The following is a 20,364-nucleotide window of genomic DNA, read 5'->3' on the forward strand; positions in this document are numbered from 1 at the left end:
TTAGCATCTCAGAAACAAAAGCCAACAAAAATGATTTTGCTTTGGGGTTACTTTCAGGAGGAGTCGGTTTTTCTTAGAGCAGTGGTTTCTTTTAAGACTTTAAGAGGAGCAAAACGTTATTTCTTTCGATTCTTTCGTTAAATTGAACATTCTGCTGTACCCTATCCTGCCTGCTGGTGGAGACCAATTATGAAAAGTTGTGGGATCAGACCAAGTAGGGACTTTTTAACCTGTGTTCTTCCATTAACCCCTGCCCCCATTTCTCTTGATTGCTTTATTCAAGTCTTAGAGGTAATTCCTCCCTGCTCATGATATATATATATATATATATGGAGAGGGCCCAGTTGTTGACGCAGGGTTGTCTCTGTATGTGAGACAGAATCTCTTGTACAGTCTTGAAAAGGAAAATAAGAAATGTCAAAAAATACTTATACAAGGTGGAATATAATTATATAAGAGAGTTTTATGTGAATTATTTTCTGAGGGGTTTCAAAAGAGATTATAATCTGTTAGGGTGAGATTTTCCTGTGAATCACCTCCCTTGCCTGGCTAATACAGGCAGTCATTTATCTAGTTACATTGTAACCAGGGTTTAAGATTTGTTAACTCTGCCCCAGTACTCCAGTTTATTTGATTAGTCCCACAACAATTGTATAACCATCACTGAATGACTTGATTAGAGAGCTTGACATTGATATTTGTACATTCTTTCTTTGCAATTAGCACTGATTAGTAGAAAGCCTGTTTCATACTTGGAATGACATCTCCACCCCCACCTACCACTGGGAGACCTGTTAGAATACTAATAGTTAGCAAAAGAATAGCAGTAGTATTTTTTTTAATTTGGATATTCTTCCTGCTGTGAAAGGAGTACTTTAGTATATTATTAAAATGTAAGAGCTTAATTAGTTTTGGGCAGTGCCTGAATATGTTTAATTTTACTAATAAATCTTAACTAAATCTTTTTATAAGTCAACTCATTTTCTTGCAAATTATAGAAATACAACAAACCTTCATATTTGGCAGGATTCTACTGATGAGTTTTTTTTTTAATCAGTATGCTTATTAAAACAACTCCTTTCAATAAAGCTGTTTTATAACTGGGAGTAATACATAGAAGGGTGTGTGTTGGTACTCTGGGGCCTTTGTGCCCTGCCTGCAAATGTAAGTTCTGGGCTGACTGATCACATGCTTGGGGGCAGGACTCTGCCTGCTGTTTATTCTTGGTGACATAACTTGGCCTCTTCCTTGAGAGAGGGGTGGAGATCTTTCACTGTCTTTTTTGCCTTTGGTTTTGGGAACCTTTGAGATCCCAAGGATTTTAAAATTGATTCTTGCATTCAACTAGTCAGTTCACACAATAACTTTCTTTAAGAGTGTGTCTTGTTTAAGGAGGAGTTTTGCAGGTTTTGGAATTCTGAATTAAGGATTCAAACAGTAACTCTAAAGTACTACGAATGTGTCTTCTAGTGCTCCTTTTGACTGTACTGCAAAGGAATGTTTTTTAGGGCTGGGCCTCTGTTTGGAAGCAGCTGCTATCCTGCAAACCTTATTGTTACACTGCTGACCTTTGTCATCAGGAATGCCCCTAGAGAAAACAGTCTCCTAATTGTTTTTCTTAAGCCTCTATGAAGTTTGCGATTTGTACTTTCAAGTTACTTTTGGTTACTTTCTTAAGTTTACCTTGTTTATATTTAATTGGAGGCTCCATCTTTTTAGCTTTATCATGAATTGTCAGCTCTGAGCTCCTGGTAGGTGGTAAAAAGAAATGCCCTTCCCTGTTATCCTGTTCTGCAGGAAGCCTTTGTGGTTTAGATTCATAGTTTCCCATTGTTGCTAAGCTGCAGTTGTCTCCTCCCTCTCATACCCTTCCCACCCTGCACCTCTAGCTCTTCCCTTGGCCCTCCTCATTCCTCCATCCCTTGCCCCATAGATGCCCTTGGAATTGCTGGAGGTTGAGCGTGCTGTCTGGTAAGTATTGTGCTTGTGGCAAAACTGAATGGATGGAGGGATATAGTCTTTGTCTCTGGTCAGTCTTTGTGAAGTGTTGCTTTGAATAGCAAAGGTTTAAACTTTGAAATTGAGGGTGTTCGACTGTCTTTACTTTCAGGAGGGCTTCAGTTTTTTTGCTCTTCTCTCCTCTGTGTTTCAATTATTAAGCTTTGGAAATTTGATGTTTATTACTGGTTTAAAAAACATTCTCATAGATTTTCTTGAGCTCATTAAGATTGAAGCAGGTGTTACAGGTTTAGTATTTTAAATTTCCTTCAAATAGAAGGTTATTTGTGATTTAAAAAATATTTTTAGTATGAACATATTGATAAAAGTAATAATGAAGGAAAAGATCTATTTTGTGGATAAGCTGGAAAGTAGTATTTACTTCCAGAAGCAGAGTAATTCTTTTTTCCTCTCAGCAGAATGTTTTTGGCAAAATTCACTAAGATTATAGTAATAGGTTGTTAATTCTGGGAACTGGTTTGCTGAGTACTTCAGGATAACAGATCTTCTGGGAATTATTTTTTTGGAAAGATAGATTTGTTTATTAGCTCCTGCTCCCTTGAGGTATGAGATATATAATCCTTTTGAAAGTAAAATATTTAATATTTGGTGTTCAGATGGAGTCAAATATCACTTTCATAATGAGCTTTTTATTTCTTTGGGTTGTGTCGATCCTCAGCTAAGAAGTTGTACATGTGTACCCCTTCAGTTCTCAGAAAATATTGCTAATTAAAATTTTTATGGTAAACAGTGTGAGGGAAAACTTGTTCATGGGATGTTATTGCTGTTCAATTGAGTCACTTATCCAAGAGATAGTTGCACTTGTATAGTAATGATTTCCTGAGTTTTTACAATGTGGCAGGTGCTAGTTTCTATGCTAAGTACTTTGCATTTACTTCTAATTACCAGTACAATCTTGCCAGACAGGTAGTAATATCCCTCTGGGCAGCAGTCATGCATGGGTAGAAGGAACATGGGTTTTTCTTTTCTGCAAAAGAATAATCCCTATTTGACAGATTAGTTTTGGGAATTAAAGGGCATATCATATATCTGGTGCCTAGCTCAGAGTTGGTGTTCATTAAGTGGTGACTGCTATTCTAATTTCAAAGCTAAATAACTTGTTGAAAGTCCCTCTGTTGTGTTAGACCTAGGATTTTAACTGGCTGAAAACCTGGAGTCTGGTAGCGTGATTTTGAGTGTTATAAAGGCTTTTGGAGTAGATTTCAGTGGATCTTTGCCCATTCCTCCACCTCCTGCCCCCATAGAGGAGGGTTCTTTTTTTTTTTTTTAAGTTTATTTATTTATTTTTGAGAGAAAGAGAGTGACAAAAAATCCCAGTGGGCTTTGCACTATCAGCACAGAGCCTGATGTGGGGCTTTAACTCACGAACTATGAGATCATGACCTGAGCCAAAATCCCATTCAGGTGCTTAACCAACTGAGCCGTCCAGGCACCCTTGAGAAGGAGTTCTTTATAGATGGCTGTCTTTTCTTGCTATCCTCTGTCACCTTCCCAGTCATGTGCTTGGTCTCTGACACTGGAGTTGCTTGTGCCATTCAGTACCAGTGTTCTCCCAGCAGAAATGAGTCAAGCCAGTGCAGTCAGTGGCTTGCTTCCCTTCCTATTTTCCTCTTGTTTATAGAGCCACCATGCTTTTATTATTGTTTGTGCTGAAAGAATTGGGGTAGTGGTGTGTTTATAATGAATCATTACAGAGCATTATTGAAATCCAGGATTTAACTTAAGAAGCCTTAGGGGTTTAAAAAATTAGGGGGAAAAATCTCTAGTTCTAAGATGAGTTGTCGAGCCAGAGGATAATATAGGGCAACTTCATGCAACTCATGGTTATCATTTTGCCATGTTGGGGCCTAATATAATTGCTATGGATTCTCTTTCCTTTAACCCCTGCTGTTAACTAATTTGGTGCTATTAGCAGTGTGTTTGAGAAGGAATATTGTGTTAGTCCTTGTGGCCATAAAGTAGAGTATCTTTCTTTCATAGACCTGGGAGGGAGGGAATATGTCCCAATTGGTCAGGAGCCGTATTTAGACAATGCTTTGGAAAGTGAGTTAATATAAATGACTACTCCTTTCTGATAGGGTGTGACTATCATTAATCCCCATTACTATAAATTGCCAGTAGAATGGCTTCTTCAAACAGGTTTGCTGAATGGAAAGGATTACTTGTATTAGGTAGGACTGGGAAGATGGAGTGGGAAAGGAAGTAATATTCCTTATTGAACAAAAACCTGGGTGTATACACAGAGCAAATCTTTTTTGTGTTCTAAAGGGATTAATGATAAATGAGGTTGGAAACGTGCATGGGTTAAGATTATAGAAGGCTACTTAAGGCCAAGGAGTTTTGACTGTATTTTGTCACTGAAGTTTTCTAGGCTAAATAGTGATTGATCAGAGTTTGTTTTTGGCAATATTTTATAGACAGGATTAGAAAGGGAAAATGGTTTGGAAGTTATTATAGTAGTCTAAGTGAATTGTATATTGAGAATGCATTATTTTCAGAAAACATTTGTCTTAATTTTGATATGGCTTTGGGTTTATGCTAACAATTATAGTTTAATTCATAAAATTTTTACATTGTTTATGTGTATGTGTGTTGGTACATGTAATAGAAAAAGGGAGAGAGAAGGGGAGAGGCATAGGGGATGGCCACTCATCGTGATCACTCTTTTTTTTTTTTTTTAAAGTAAACTCTGCCCAGTGTGAGACTCGAACTCATGACTCTGAGATCAAGAGTTGTGATGCTCTAGGGGTACCTGGGTGGCTCAGTTGGCTAAGCATCCGACTTGTGCTTGGGTCATGGTCTCATGGTTCATGAGTTTGAGCCCTACATTGGGCTCTGTGCTGACAGCTCAGAGCCTGGAGCCTGCTTCAGATTCTGTCTCCCTCTATCTCTCTGCCCCTCCTCTGCTCATACTCAATCTCTCTAAAATAAATAAAACATTAAAAAGAATTTTTTAAAAAAGAGTTGGTATGCTCTACCAATTGAATCAGCCAGGTGCCCACCATCACCCATCATCATAATCAGAGCTCTTATTTTGTACCTGGCCCTAAATATTTTGCATATATAATTTTGTTGAATACAATCAACAGATCATATATATTATAGGTAGTAAATGATCTGAAAGTGATAGAGCAGGATTGGAATGTAGATTCATCTTATTTTTTATCATCATCATCAAAGCATTTATGTCTCACTTATACCAGATACTGGGCTAATTAAATGTGTACATTATTGCATTTAATTCCCACAACAACCCCATGATTTAGATGTTATTTATTAATCCCATTTTACTAATGAGGTGCCTGAGACTTCAATAACTGATTCAATAACTTGGTTAAGATGATACAGTTGTTAGTTGTTAGGTGGTGGAGTCCAGATCTGTTCTACTTTGCTAACTCTGAACCCTAAGTTGTATAATTCACATAGTGTTCTCTGGAAATGGTACCCCTTGGATCTCCACTGTGAGCATGGTGTTTCCTGAGGTTATGTAAGGTAGTTGGCTCTGCAGAGTCTGCACTTTTAACCACTATGTTCTTTCTACTATCATGCTGCTTCCCTCAGAAGTCAGTAAATTATCTTTACAATTCTGAATCCTTATAAGGTTGGGCTAAGTAGCCTGCAACTGTCGTTTCTGAGTTTGTCAGTTATAACAAAGTGAAACATGTTTTCTTGTCTTTGTATTATCTTTCTAATTGGTTTTGGAAAATTCGTTTACATGAGTTTTCTAAGTTCTTATAAAAGGAAAAATAAACCTTTCTATTTTTTATTATCATACAGTTCTTGTTGTTGTACATGATGTAATAATTTGAAGCTGCCAAAGTCCAACCCTCAGGAAATTGTTTGAGTTGAGTAACTGTATTCACTGGGGAGTTTGAGATAACTAGCCCATAAATCAACAAATAGCTTAGCCTTTTTTAATGGTTGTAGATGCTTATCTCTTTATTTTCAAGCTTGAATCAAAAGCAAATATTGATTCAATCGATGGTCTCCATTAGAAAAAATCTGCAGTATCATAAGCTAGATATGGGCATTTGGGGGGGCTCTTTTATTTAAGGAAAGTCAGAATTTATCAGGGTGTTGGAATTCGTTGTTCTAGGTACTTATCCCTTCAAACAAAAAGTTTTCCCTTTCAATTAAACATTCAATGACTTAGTGCCTGTATATTCAACCTCTGTATGGAATAAAAAGATGTCTTTAAGGAATATATGCTATAGTCCATGCACACAAATAACTGTAACATGAGGGAAGGAATGTTCCATATGTGCTGCGAGCCCAGAAGAGGATGAAATAGGTGAAAATGGAAAGGTGGAAGAGGGAAAGAATCTGGGAACACTTTTTATTTACTTATTTTTATTTTTGAAGAAATTACAGTTTTTTTGATATTTAGTTTTTGGGTGACTCAATCGGTTAATATCCGACTATAGCCCAGGTCATGATCTCACAGTTGGTGAGTTCAAGCCTGGCATCCTAATTCAGATTCTGTGTCTCCCTCTCTCTCTTTGCCTCTTCCCTGCTTGTGCCCTGTTGCTCTCAAAAATAAGCAAACATTAAAAAAAAAAAAAGCCCTGTCATTAAAAAAAAGTTTTAATGTTTATCTTTGAGAGAGAGAGAATGTGTGTGTGAATGGGGGGGGGGGGAGAGAGAGAGGGAGACACAGAATCTGAAACAGGCTCTAGGTTCTAAGCTGTCAGCACAGAACCTGGTGTGAGGCTCAAACTCACAAACAGCGAGATCATGATCTGAGCTGAAGTCGAAGGCTTAACTGACTGAGTCACCCAGGCACCCCAAGCACTGTAATTTTTATTTTGTCAGCTGTGGATCCTTAGTGGCATTATTACAGCGGGCTCAAGAATGCAAAACCCAAATGTACGTCAACAGTATAACTGACCTGTTTAGTGCTAATAAACTTAATACGATGAGTAACATACTAGATATGTTGCTTTGATTAGTAAAATGCAAATTTATTGGTATTACTGAATTTATTATTATTTAAATGTTTATTTTGAGAGAGCGCTCGAATAGCATGTGTGCATGAACTTGGGNAGAATCCCAAGCAGTCTCCACACCAGCGAGGAGCCCATTGTGGAGATTGATCTCACGACCGGGAGATCATGACCTGAGCCAATATCAAGAATTGGATGTTTACCTGACTGAGCCACCCAGGTGCCCCAGTATTACTGAATTTAAAGTAGCTTTTGAATTATGTATTTTCTTAAGTAACATATACTACAGAGGCCCATTTTCTGTAATAGGATTCACATTCTGTGGGCCCTGAAGCTCAAATAATTCAGTTCTGCTTTATTTTTTGTACATTTCTTTTTGAATTGTAATGTTTTAATAAATATTAAAATAAAATATTTTTGTTTTATTAACAAATCAACAATTAACAAAATATTTTAATTTTGGTAAGGTCTATATTATTTTTTTGTTTTTAAAAAATTAATTAATATACATCCAAGTTAGTTAGCATATAGTGCAACAATGATTTCAGGAGTAGATTCCTTAATGCCCCTTACCCATTTGGCCCATCCCCCCTCACAGCCCTTTCAGCAACCCTTTTGTTTGTTCTCTATATTTAAGAGTCTCTTATGTTTTGTCCCCTCCCTGTTTTTATATTATTTTTGCTTCCCTTCCCTTATGTTCTTCTGTTCTTCTGTTTTGTATCTTAAAGTCCTCATATGAGTGAAGTCATATATCTGTCTTTCTCTGACTGACTAATTTCGCTTAGCATAATACCCTTTAGTTCCATCCATGTAGTTGCAAATAGCAAGATTTCATTCTTTTTGATTGCCAAGTAATACTCCATTGTATATATATACCACATCTTCTTTATACATTCGTCTGTCAGTGGACATTTGAGCTCTTTCCATACTTTGGCTATTGTCTATAGAACTGCTATAAACGTTGGGGTGCATGTGCCCCTTCGAAACAGCACACCTGTGTCCCTTGGATAAACACCTAGTAGTGCAATTGCTGGGTCATAAGGAAATTCTAGTTTTAACTTTTTGAGGAACCTCCATACTGTTTTCCAGGATGGCTGCACCAGTTTGCATCCCCACCAGCCATGCAAAAGAGATCCTCTTTCGCCGCATCCTCACCAACATCAGTTGTTGCCTGGGTTGTAATGTTTGCCCTTCTGACAGGTGTGAGGTGGTATCTCATTGTTTTGATTTGTATTTCCCTGACGATGAGTGATGTTGAGCATTTTTGCATGTGTTGGTTGGCCATCTGGATGTCTTCTCTGGAGAAGTGTCTATTCATGTTCACTGCATCTTCACTGGATTATTTGTCTTTGGCTGTTGAGTTTGATAAGTTCTTTATAGATTTTGGATACTAACCCTTTATCTCTGATATGTCATTTGCAAATGCCTTCTTCCATTCCATTGGTTGCCTTTTAGTTTTGCTGATTGTTTCCTTAGCGTTGCAGTAGCTTTTTATTTTGATGAGGTCCTAATAGTTCATTTTTGCTTTTGTTTCCTTTGCCTCTGGAGATGTGTTGAGTAAGAAGTTGCTGCAGCCGAGGTCAAAGTTTTTTGTCTGCTTTTTCCTCTAGGCTTTTGATGGTTTCCTTTCTTATGTTTAAGTCTTTCATCCATTTTGAGTTTATTTTTGTGGATGGTGTAAGAAAGTGGTCCAGGTTCATTTTTCTGCATGTTGCTGTCCAGTTTTCCTAGCACCATTTGCTGAAGAGACTGTCTTTATTCCATTGGATATTCTTTCCAGCTTTGTCAAAGATTAGTTGGCCATACGTTTGTGGGTCCATTTCTGGGTTCTCTGTTCTGTTCCATTGATCTGAGTGTCTGTTTTTGTGCCAGTACCATACTGTCTTGATGATTACAACTTTGTAATACATCTTGAAGTCTACGATTGTGATGCCTCCAGGTTTGGTTTTCTTTTTCAAGATTGCTTTGGCTATTCAGGGTCTTTTCAGGTTCCATACAAATTTTAGGATTGTTTCTTCTAGTTCTGTGAAGAATGCTGGTGTTATTTTGATAGGGATTGCTAATTTTTTAAAAATGTTTATTTAGTTTTGAGAGAGAGACAGAGTGTGAGCAGGGAAGGGGTAGAGAGAGAGGGAGTCACAGAACCCGAAGCAGGCTCCAGGCTCTGAACTGTCAGCACAGAGCTGACACTGGGCTCAAACTCCCAAACTGTGAGATCATGACCCAGGTGGAAGCCGGAGGTTCAACTGAGCCACCCAGGTGCCTCTCAGGGGGTCCTGTTTAAGAAAAACATTTTTTTTAAAGCTTTGTTTATTTTCCTTAGTAATCTCTGCATCCATCATGGGGCTTGAACCCATGACCCCAAGATCAAGACTCTTGATGTCAGGTCAGATCATGATCCCAGGGTCCTGTTATCGTGTAGGGCTCAGAGCTGAGTGTGGAGCCTGCTTGGGATGCTCTCTGTCTTTTTCTTCATCCCTCTTACTGTCTCCCCCACTGTTCTCTCTCTCTCTCTCAAACAAATGAAAGAGGTGCCTGGGTGGCTCAGTCAGTTAGGCAGTTGATTTCAGTTGATTCTTGATTACAGCTCCAGTCATGATCTCACTTGATTAAGCCCCAAGTCAGGCTCTGCACTGACAGCAGGGAGCCTACTTGGTATTCTCTCTCTCTCCCTCTCTCTCTCTCTGCCCTTGCCACATTTGTGTGCACAGATACTCTTCTCTCAAAATAAATAAACTTTAAAAAGTAAAAAAAAAAGTAAAAAAATAAGAGTTTTTTAACGTAAAAAGTAGATATTGGGCCTTGAGGGGCTGTGCAAGAGAGGGGCCCTGAAGTTTAATCTTTATTAGTGTCTTCATAAATCTGCCTCTGAATGTGGGGGTGTGCAAGAAGGTTGGGACCCAGTTTTCTGTCATCTCACACATGGAAAGGTTTTTAGTCTGCCCATAGGAAGCTTGTATGTTTATATTGGAAATAATGTGGGATGTACAAGTTAGTATCTCTAATACACAAGAAAATAACAGGTGATAAGATGGCATGCTTCTTGCCCAATTTTGGCTTCTAGCTTCCTAGAAGTTTATTTGATATTAAACTCAACAAAGCAAAGCAGGGTGTTTTGTTGTAGTGAGTCCCAGGAGGTATGTAATAATGATGATCAAATAAATATAAAGAAGATTAAAGGTTAAATAAATACAAGTATTATATTCAAATTTTCTGTTTCTTCAAGATTCAGTCTTGGTAGATTGTGTATTTCTAGGAATTTATCCTTGTTTTCTAGGTTATTTAATTTGTTGGGATATAAGTTTTCACAGTAGTTTTTTTTTCTAAAATTTAAAATGTGCTTGGGTGGCTCAGGTCATGACCTTTGGGTTGGTGAGTTTGAGGTCCCCATTGGGTAAGCTTGAGCCCGCTTCAGGTGAGCATGAGCTCCATGTGGGGTAAAAAATACAAGCCTTGCTTTAGGTGAACACAAGCCCTGCTTCAGGTAAAAAAAAAAAAAACAAACCATGAGCCTCACTTCAGGTGAGTCCTGCTTTTCCCTTTCTTTCTCTGCTCCTCCTGGGATTCTCTCCCTCTCTCTCTCCCCCTCCTGGAATTCTGTCTGTCTGTATCTCTCTCTCTGCCCCTCACTCCCTTTCTCCCTTTTTCTTTCTCTTAAAAAACTATTTTTTTTTCCTCCAAATTCTTATTTAAATTGCAGTTAGTTAACATGAAGTGTAATATTGGTTTCCCTGGGTAGAATTAGTGATTCATCACTTAGATACAACACCCAGTGCTCTCATCACAAATGCCCTCCTTAATACCCACCACCTGTTTAACCTGTTCCCAGCCACCTCTCCTCCTGAAACCCTCAGTTCTCTATAGTTAAGAGTCTTCACAGTAGTTTCTTATGATTCTTATGATTTCTGTGTTGTTGTAAATGGCTCCTTTTTCATTTCTTTTCTTTCTTTCTTTTTTTTTTTTGTAGTTTATTTGTTTGAGAGAGAGTGTGTGTCCATGCATGCCAGTGGGGGAGGGGCAGGAAGAGAGAAAATTCCAAGTAGGCTCACGCTGTCAGCCTGTCAGCACAGAGCCCCAGGTGGGACTCAATCCCATGAACCCTGAGATCATGACCTGAGCCGAAATCAAGAGTCAGATGCTTAGTGAGCTACCCAAGTGCCCCTATTGCATTTCTGATTTTATTTGAGTCTTCTCTCTTTGTGTAGCTAAAGATTTTTCAGTTTTGTCTGTCTTTTCAAAAATCCAGCTCTTCATTTTATTTTTTCTCTTTCTGGTATGTGTTAATTAACTTGATTTCGGGGAGTCCTTTCATGGAGAGTCCTTTCACATATATGTATATGTGTATACATATCACATCATCACATTTTATACTTTATTATATACTATAGTACAATTTTATTTGTCAATTATATCTTAATAAAGCTGGAAAAAAATTTGAACAGACTTATTTAAGGTTGCCCAGAGTCTATTCAGCAGTAGTGTAATACAGGTCACTATAACTTATTCGGAGTTGAGAGCAACACAGTAATTTCTTAGATGTTCTTTCTCCTCTTTCCACCTTTGACTGATTACTTCATAGTTTTAGGACTTGGCTGGAAACTAGTACATGTGGGTAAAGATGATGATACATTTTCTGTAGACTCAGATAGAGATTTACTAAATAGGCAGATCAATTTGGAGAGTATCCCTATCTTAAAAATATTAAATCTCCTGAACTATAAACATAGGCTGTTTTTGTATTTATTTGTATAATTTCAATTTCTTTCATGAGAGTTTTGTATACTTCAGCGCATATATTTGCATTTATTTTGTTAAATTTACTCCTGAAAATTTTATTTTTTGACAGATATAATAGGTGGAATTGTGTTAATTTCATTTGAAGGTTTTATATTAATTGTAAGGAAATACAACAGGTTTTTGAATATGTAGTTTCTATCCTATAACTTTATTGACTTCATTGACTAACTCTAGATGTTAGTCAGATTTATAGGATTTATAGATTTATAAATCTAGTCAGTCTAGATTTATAGGATTTTCTCTGTATAAAATCATGAAACCTGCAAAGAGATAGTTTTACATTTTCCTTTGCAAATGGGTGCTTTTTATTTCTTTTTCTTGCATCAATGCCGTGACTGTTACTCATTCTTGTATTCATTCATAAAGAGCTGAGCAGAATCCAGGGACACTCCCTGGACATATTATGGATTTCATTCCAGTGGAAATACCCCTTCTCTCTGAAGCATTACTCTCTTGAAAAGCAAGCAGGGAGATTATATGTGCTGTTTGGCTCTTGTACCCTGGGATAGAGTACCAGATATATAAATCACCTGACGCTAAACACCTTATAGTCCATGGAGTTTTGAAGTATCCTGCTCTTGGGGGAAGCTCTTTACTATGGGAAAAGGGAACTTAGTCCCTGCTGATTCATTGTCCATAAAATCCAGAGTGAGGTCTTGAATATTTTCCACTAACTGCACCAAACGGTAAAGTGAATTACATAGGATATCCATTTGTAAAATAAATATTTGCTCATTACTGTATGATTTTGTTTTAAGTAAGAACCATTTCATATGGTGAAAGTATATTCAACTTTACTTATAATTGCCAACTATGTCATTTTTCATTTCCATCAGCAATTTTGCAGAGTTCCAGTTGCTCTGATTCTTCCTCATTAGTACTTGGTTTTTGTTTTGTTGTTGTTTATTTATTTTGAGATAGAGACAGCACAAGTGGTAGGGTCAGAGAGAGGGAGAGAGAAAGTCCCAAGAGGGCTCCACGCTGCTGGTGCAGAACCCGGCACAGAGCTCAAACTTATGAAACTGTGAGATCATGACCTAAGCCAAAACCAAGAGTTGGGTCTGAAACTGACTGAGTCATCTAGGCACCCCCCTCATTAGCACTTGTTATTATCCAGTTTTAAATAGTTTTTATCATGATTTAAATATTTATGCTTTTGTTTTTAGCTATTTTAATAGGCATGTAGTGTGGTTTTAATTTTCATTTCCTAATGACTAATAATTAATATTTTTTTATGTGTTTGCTATCTGTATATCCCCTTTAGTGAAGGATCTATTCAAATCTTTTGCCCATTTAAGAAAATTGGGTAATTTTTCTTATCAATAAGTTTAGAGGATTCTGTATATATTTTAGATACAAGACATTTATCCATTAGATGATTTGAAATAAGTTTCTTCCAATCTTTGGCTTGCCTTTTTATTCTGTTAATAGTGTCTTTTAAAGAATAGAAGTTCTTAATTATGGTTAAAGTTCAATTCTGTAATTTTTTTCCTAATGGATCGTGCTTTTGTTTTTATATCTAAGGAATCTTTGCTTAACCAAAGGTCACATAATTTTCTGTCTTTTTCATTTAGAACTATGATCCAATTTGGGTTATTTTTGTATAAGATATAAAGTGTGGGTTAAGGTTCACTTTTTTGCATGTTGTTCAGTTATTCCAACATCATTTGTTGAAAAGACTATCCTTTCCACTTTTATTGAAAAAAACTAATTTTATTAAAAATTAGTTGACCATGTATATGTAGGCCTGTCTTTGGCCTCTGTTCTGTTCCATTGATCCATTGGTGATTCTTTCACCAATATTGTATGGTGTTGACTATTGAGCTCTATAACTTTGTTCTTCTGTTTCAAAATTAATTCGACTGTTCTAATTCTTTTGCCTTTTCATATAACTTTTGCATTCAGCTAGTCAATTTCTACAAAAAGAAATCCTGCTGAGAGTTTTATTTGAAATTACATTGAATCTATGGATCAATTTGGAGTGAATTGACATCTTAACAAAATTGCTCAATTTATGAACATGGTATACCTTTCTACATATTTAGATCATCTTTGATTTCTTTCACCAGTGTTTCATAGTTTATACTAGTTTAAAAAAACAGTTTATTTTTTGAGGGAGGGAGGGGCAAAGGTGGGGACAGAGGATCTGAAGCAGACTCAGAGCTGACAGCAGCAAGCCTGGTGTGAGGCTCAAAGCCACGAACCATGAGGTCATGACCTAACCAAAGTTGGATGCTTCACACGCAGGTGCCCCTGAATTAACTAGGGTTGTTTTTTTTTTTAATGCTTTATTTATTTCTGAGAGAGACACACACACACAATGTGAGCAGGGGAGGATCAGAGAGAGAGGGAGACACAGAATCTGAAGCAGCCTCCAGACTCTGAGCTACCTGTCAGCACAGAGCCTGACACGGGGCTCGAACCCATGAACCGTGAGATCATGACCTGAGCTGGTCAGACGCTTAACCAACTGAGCTACCGAAGTGCCCCTAACTAGTTTTAATTCTTGTAATAACTAGCAAGATACTATATAGTTGGGAATTATTTATATATGGAGCATACTAAAGATTTGACGTAATTTCTTGTTGATTTATCAATGCAAATACAGTTTTCCTAAGTAAATTACAAGTAAACTGCTGTGTAGAGTAATAGAATCTAGAAATGGGAGCAACTTTCCTGGTTGACTTTTTGGATATCTCATTGTAGTGCAGTTTGACTTCCTAATATTTGGGTTACTTTTGGCATTAATCACTTGTAATGGGGCTACTCCTCTTTCATTAGAAACTGAGATACTCTTCATGGTTTTTCCATTTGAATCATTGATCAGTTGGACATGGTCATTCTTTGTAGACCTTCTAAAATGTTACCCTGTTCCTTGTAATAGGCTCAACTGTTTGCCTTTTTACAAATAGAAAGTTAAGCTTTGTATTTTAAAAATAATTATAAAATTCAAGTGTTTCTCCAAGAACATAAATTGTGCTAACATATCATTTGTCCTATGTGAGGGTTATTGTTCTTTTTATACAATTAGAAGACTTATTCCTGGTACCTTACAACTTTCTAGTATCCTTAGGTCCCCAAAACAAAATTTATACTTATACTTTTAGGCATCACAGTTCACTCCATTTTAGTGGAACTCATTATTCATTCTTTGTTATGAAAACTTGCTAGTACTTTGGCATGCTTATTACATTAAATCTCAACCACTGTGTAAAATAGGTATTCTGCCATCTTTTTAACAGACCCAGAAAACAAAGTTCAAGACAACTTAATAGTTTAGGATTACCCAAAATAGTCAAAATATGAAAGTTGAACCGATGTCCTCTAACTCCAAGTCTAGTTCTGCTCCTGTTTGTATATCATAATTATGTCACTTGTTCTTACAACAACTAGGCATTATACTGTATTTTGAGCTCTCCTTTTCATAGATATAGTATTGGAGCTTTATTTCATTTTATTTTATCCTCATATCTAATACTTTTATTTTATTGTCATATCAGACTTTTTTTGTATGTATCTTTCTCTTCTCCTTTTTCTCTTTTTAAATTTTAGTTTGGGATTGCTAATATTATCTGGCATGGTTATTATCTGTTAGCATAATGATTTTAGTCATTTTCTCATTGAATCATGAATATTGCATACATTACAAGGTAATTTCTACATAATTTTAAATTCTTTTTTTGTAGATATCAATTCTCTTTCAACTTAAAAAATGATTTAAAATTATAGAGAAGTTATAAGAAGTGGTACAAAAAAATCCCCATATCCCTTTTAGCCAGATTTACTGGTTGTCAACATTATTGCTATATTTATTTTACCATTTTCCTTTTCTCTTTGTATTTAAATATATACACAACCACACCTATATATATGTGTGTGTATATATACATCATACGTTGCAGATATTATGATCTTTTACCTCTAAATACTTGAATATTTATTATCTAAGATGTTTATTTTTAAATGTTTATTTTTTATTCTTATTTTATTTTATTTTAATAAAATTCTTATTTTAATAAAATCCAATTCTTGCTTTTAGTTGGCTCAGGTCATTTTCTCGTGGTTTGTGAGATCAAGTCCAGTGTAGGGCTCTGCACTGACAGGGCAGAGCCTGCTTGGGATTCTCTCTCCCTCTTTCTCTGCCCTCCCTTCCCCCCGCACTCGTGTGTGTGAGCTCTCTCTCTCTCTTTCTCAAAATAAATAAATAAATATTTAAAAAATAAAAATATGTTGGTAGATCAATGTGGGTATAATTCTTAATTGACTTTCCTATATATCTTTAGTAGATGGTATAGTAGAAGGATTGTGTGGTTTGGTGCTGGACCCACTTAAGTGAAATATTTTGTTGTCAGTATTTCTTTGGATTATTTGTTACTGCTTCCTTTGGCCTTGTTCTTTCTGGCTCTCACCTCTAGTTTCTGACACACCTAGTGCAAGTGTGAGAGCTTATTGCCTTACCCTACATAATGCTGCCATTCAGAGCCTGAGAATCTTTTTTTCTGTGTCTGCTTTTTTTTTTTTTCCCTTTGCTGCCTGAACTCAGGGGTGTGTATCATAGGGCAGGCTGAGTTTCAATAGCTTCTAATGTGGATGCTGGAAACCCCACCTATCTGCCGAGTCCTTTTGGCTGTGAGCAAAGTGGAGGCTTGGTATGTCATTCCTTTGCAGCAGTTGAGCTGAAGGAATGCTGCATGGCTTGTTGGAAGTCGCTTAGTACCTTTGAGTGGGGTGTGTATGAGGGTGTATATAGAGAGTTGAGGGTCTTTTAGTCTGTGTGGGTGATATGGAATCCTTCTTGGTGCCATGCTAATCATCAGGGAGTATTTATTGGGTTCCTCCTTATGACCAGCACTTGATAGGAGTGTATAATAGTACACTATTGGAATAGTATAATAAAATACATAATTACGTCACAGTTTAATAGTTGAACAATTCTAGTTCTGCCACCTACGAGTTTGCAAGTTAATGTCTTTAAGTCTCCCTCTACTCTTCTGTAAAGTGGGAACTATTAACACCTACATAATAGGTAAATAATAAAGAATGTACATATAGTGTTTAGCAGTTGTTTGACACTAGTTAGTATTTCATTTCATGCAGTCATTCAGGATATATGACTGATACCATATAAAACAAATAGAGAGTAATAAAAACAAATAGAGCATAATATAACATAATAGTGTATAGTCAAATACTTTAATTGTGACATGTAAATTATAAATAGTCTGGGAATTTAGAGAAGGGAAAGAACAGTCTTGTGCAACCATTTAATGTTCCTGTGCCTCAGTTTTTCCACTGACACACTGTGGATAATGCTAGATGATTTCTTAGAGAATGATTAAGATGTTTTAGCATTTTTGCTTTTTTAGATCGTTCATATGATGATAGGAAGTAAGGAAGGGAGAAGCTTGGGGAATTGTTGGAAACCAAATTTAACACTTAACATTCTTAATTTTTTTACTTTTGTGGACATGGCAGCCTTATATGAAAGCTTAAAGCTGGAGATTAGAAGATTTCCTTCTAGTAAAGGTATTTTCTTTGGTATTTCTCCCCGTTGCCCCACTGGCATTTTAATTAGTTGAAAAGTAATGTTGGTCAGTGAATTGCCTCTGATTGTGAGTGCCTCAGATATAATCTGAGGATTAAGTTATTTGTAACCCAAATTATCTCTCTGATCCTCTGGCAAAAACAAAACATACAAACAAACAGGGCAGGAGAAGATTTAGTTCTCTTGGACATGATATTAAGGGCATATGGTTTACTTGCCATGAGTATTTCTCTGAGATGGGACATTTCCCCAGAACAGAGCCCTGAGTGATAACTTGGCCTTCCCACCTTTAAATAGGCTTTCAGAGTCGTGAACATGTAAAACACCTCTAAAAATTCCTTTACTTACAACATCTTACAGAAACTGTTCCAATTCTTAATTTGGTGTATGTTTACTTGGTAGTATTTTTGTTAACTTGATTTGGAAAACTGTATTGGATTTTGTTTTGTCCTGATCAACTGTCTCCTAGAAAATTTCAGAGAAATTTCCTATGGAAGTAAAGCTACTCACACCTTTTTTTTCCTCTTTGGTTTGAACGTTTCTCCTTTTTATTGTTGTTGGTTTTCTTGCGTTTTTTGTTTGTTTGTTTTTGTCATTGTTTGCCAAGGTTTCAAGTTTATAGTGAGAGGTGAGGCAACGTTGATCCTGGCAGAACAGCACAAAGCCAGGAGAGTCATTAAGTGACGCAAGCTTTCAGTTTTTTTTTTTTTTTCTTTTTGTTAAAGCTCTCTGGCACAGTTGGCTATTCTAGTCACAGAGGAAAAGAGAAGAGACTCTTCAAAGTTCTGGATGGAACGATGGAAGCTGTTTGGGGCATATTAAAAAAAGAACAGCAGAAATAAGAACAAAAACGCCATATAATTCAAACAAGATTTCTTACCTTAGTGGAATCTATGTCAGTTGCTTAGAACTTGAGTTTTACTTCAGACAATGACGGGACAAGGCAATAGAAGGTGAGGAGGGTTGCATTGCATTCTTATCTGTCTGCTTCTCTTTCCAGTTGGAAAAAAATCTTCAGTCCACAAGGAGCATCATCAACAAGCCTAAGAATACATCCTACCCTGATCCTGGATTCTGTTGGAGTTGAGGACTGCAGCTACTTCACCACGATTTAATGGAGACAATTCAAGAAAAATAGAAGGACGCAATACCTAAGGATTTCTCTGTTTGTGTTTGTACTGTACCATGTTAAATTTTGGGCATTGTTTGGAGCAAATGGGGGACAGCTCTGTCATGTTGATCTAAGAGAATACCTGAGTTCCTTGAGCTACATAGATGATGTTTGGAAGGTTGTAAACTCCAAATATTTCAACATAGATTCATTGAATTCTGGATTCTTTTTCACAAATCAGAACTCCAGCCGACAGAAATTCTTTCCCAGAAAGATATAAAAATCTTCTCTTAAGTTTTCAAGCTAAATGTGAACGTAATGTCTTGGAAAAGAAATTATTTTTCAGGGGGCCGTGGTAGTGTCCAAGGGATGTTTGCACCTCGAAGCTCAACCTCCATAGCCCCCAGCAAAGGTCTCAGCAATGAGCCAGGACAAAATAGCTGCTTCCTCAACAGTGCCCTGCAGGTAAGAGTCATATCTTTCTTTTTGGTGAACTTTGACTTTTAGTTGCAAATGCTATGTTTCCAATAGCTGTTCTGAATATAATCATTGATGGTCTCTGTTTGAGGTCAGCAACCTGAGATCATTTCTAAGTTTATCTGGGTGATCTTAGGTAAGTCACTTATCTCTGAATCTCAATTACCTCATTTATATGAAAAAGGGATTAACAATGATAGTAGAAATAATAACTGTAACTACTATTACTTAACCTGCCCAAAGGGGAAAGAAATTCCATGAACTAAATGATCTTAATACTTGATTATTGACTTTTTCTTGCTTCCTTTTTTTTTCCTTTTGAGACAAAGATGTCTTACCACCCTACTTGCTTTTTTCTAGGAAAGAAAGCAAAGACCTTTCAGGTGCATTACTTTTGTCTTATATAGGCTCTTAGCATACACTAAATGGAGTCCAGTCTTTGTCCATTTCTTCATCCCCTTCCTCTGAGCTCTTCTGTAGTAGGTGATGATTGGTGTCTGGTCAGATATGCTTAAACAGAGCTAGTGGAAAGTAAATTTCAAGGTGTGATTATCTACTCCAGATTTTCTCTTTTGGGTTTGGTTACCATGCTAGTGATCTCAGAATCCCAAAGCTTCCTGTCTGCCTGCTCTGCTTTGTCAGGCCCATAGAATGGTAAGTTCATTCCTTTTGGCATAACTTTCAAGTAATTACTTTCCCTTCTTTTCTGCTTCTCAGAGTAAAAGTAAATAAAACTTACTATCCAAGAAAATTATACGTGGGTAAAATATTATCTTTATGCTTCACATATAATGAGAAAATATCTTGCTAGATAGAAGAGGAAATATCTTGCTAGATAGAAGAAAAACCAAGACTGTATTTGGTATAAAAAGTACTGGATTAGGGTGCTTGGGTGGCTCAGTCGGTTGATCATCTGATTTTGGCTCAGGTCGTGATCTCACAGTTCATGAGTATGAGCCACACATTGAGTCTGCTGCTGTCAGTGCAGAGCCTGCTTAGGATCCTCTGTTCCCCACCCTCCAATTCCCCCACCCCTCCTCCACTCACACACACTCTCAAAAATAAATAGTTAAAAAAATAAAAATAAAAAGTGCTAGACTTATGAATTAGGAAACTTGGATTCTAGTTTTAGTTTATCTATAGACTAGCCTTTTGACCTTGTACAGGTAATAGTATTTTAGTTTACTCATTTATAAAATAAGAATTTTGGTAAGTTTATATATGTAATAAAGTTTCACATCTTCTCTCTGTTTTCAAATTTTTATTTGAAAACATTAAAAAATTCTATCCTGTCAAGCCTATAAAAAGAGCTTAACTATATTTCCTAATTACTATTATAAATTTCATGCAGTTGGGTGGGGTTCATTGTTTTTTTTTCCCCAGATGATGCATATGGGCTTTTTGAGTGACATTGCATAAACTAATAATACTTTTTAAATTCAGAAGCAGGCAAAAAAACGTATTGATGTAGG

At 36.6% G+C, this 20,364-nt stretch overlaps 1 protein-coding gene across 12 annotated transcripts in view; it reads left to right on the top strand.

Moving 5' to 3' along the window:
- The window catches only part of USP54 (ubiquitin specific peptidase 54), a 128,407-nt gene that overhangs the window by 48,814 nt on the left and 59,229 nt on the right, over positions 1 to 20,364 (top strand). For 3 of the 12 annotated variants that reach the window (XM_077778706.1, XM_077778702.1, XM_077778708.1), the window contains exons 1-2: positions 1,870 to 1,971; positions 18,305 to 18,880. In XM_077778706.1, the coding sequence (XP_077634832.1) occupies positions 18,734 to 18,880 (147 nt within the window). In that variant the 5' untranslated portion in view covers positions 1,870 to 1,971; positions 18,305 to 18,733. Of the gene's footprint in view, positions 1 to 1,549; positions 1,752 to 1,863; positions 1,972 to 18,304; positions 18,881 to 20,364 lie in introns of those variants that run through there. The other 9 variants (XM_077778705.1, XM_077778707.1, XM_077778699.1 and 6 more) reach the window with 7 other exon arrangements.

The sequence above is a fragment of the Crocuta crocuta genome, unplaced genomic scaffold (assembly GCF_008692635.1).
Source record: "Crocuta crocuta isolate KB4526 unplaced genomic scaffold, BGI_CrCroc_1.0 scaffold167, whole genome shotgun sequence".
NCBI lineage: Eukaryota > Metazoa > Chordata > Mammalia > Carnivora > Hyaenidae > Crocuta > Crocuta crocuta.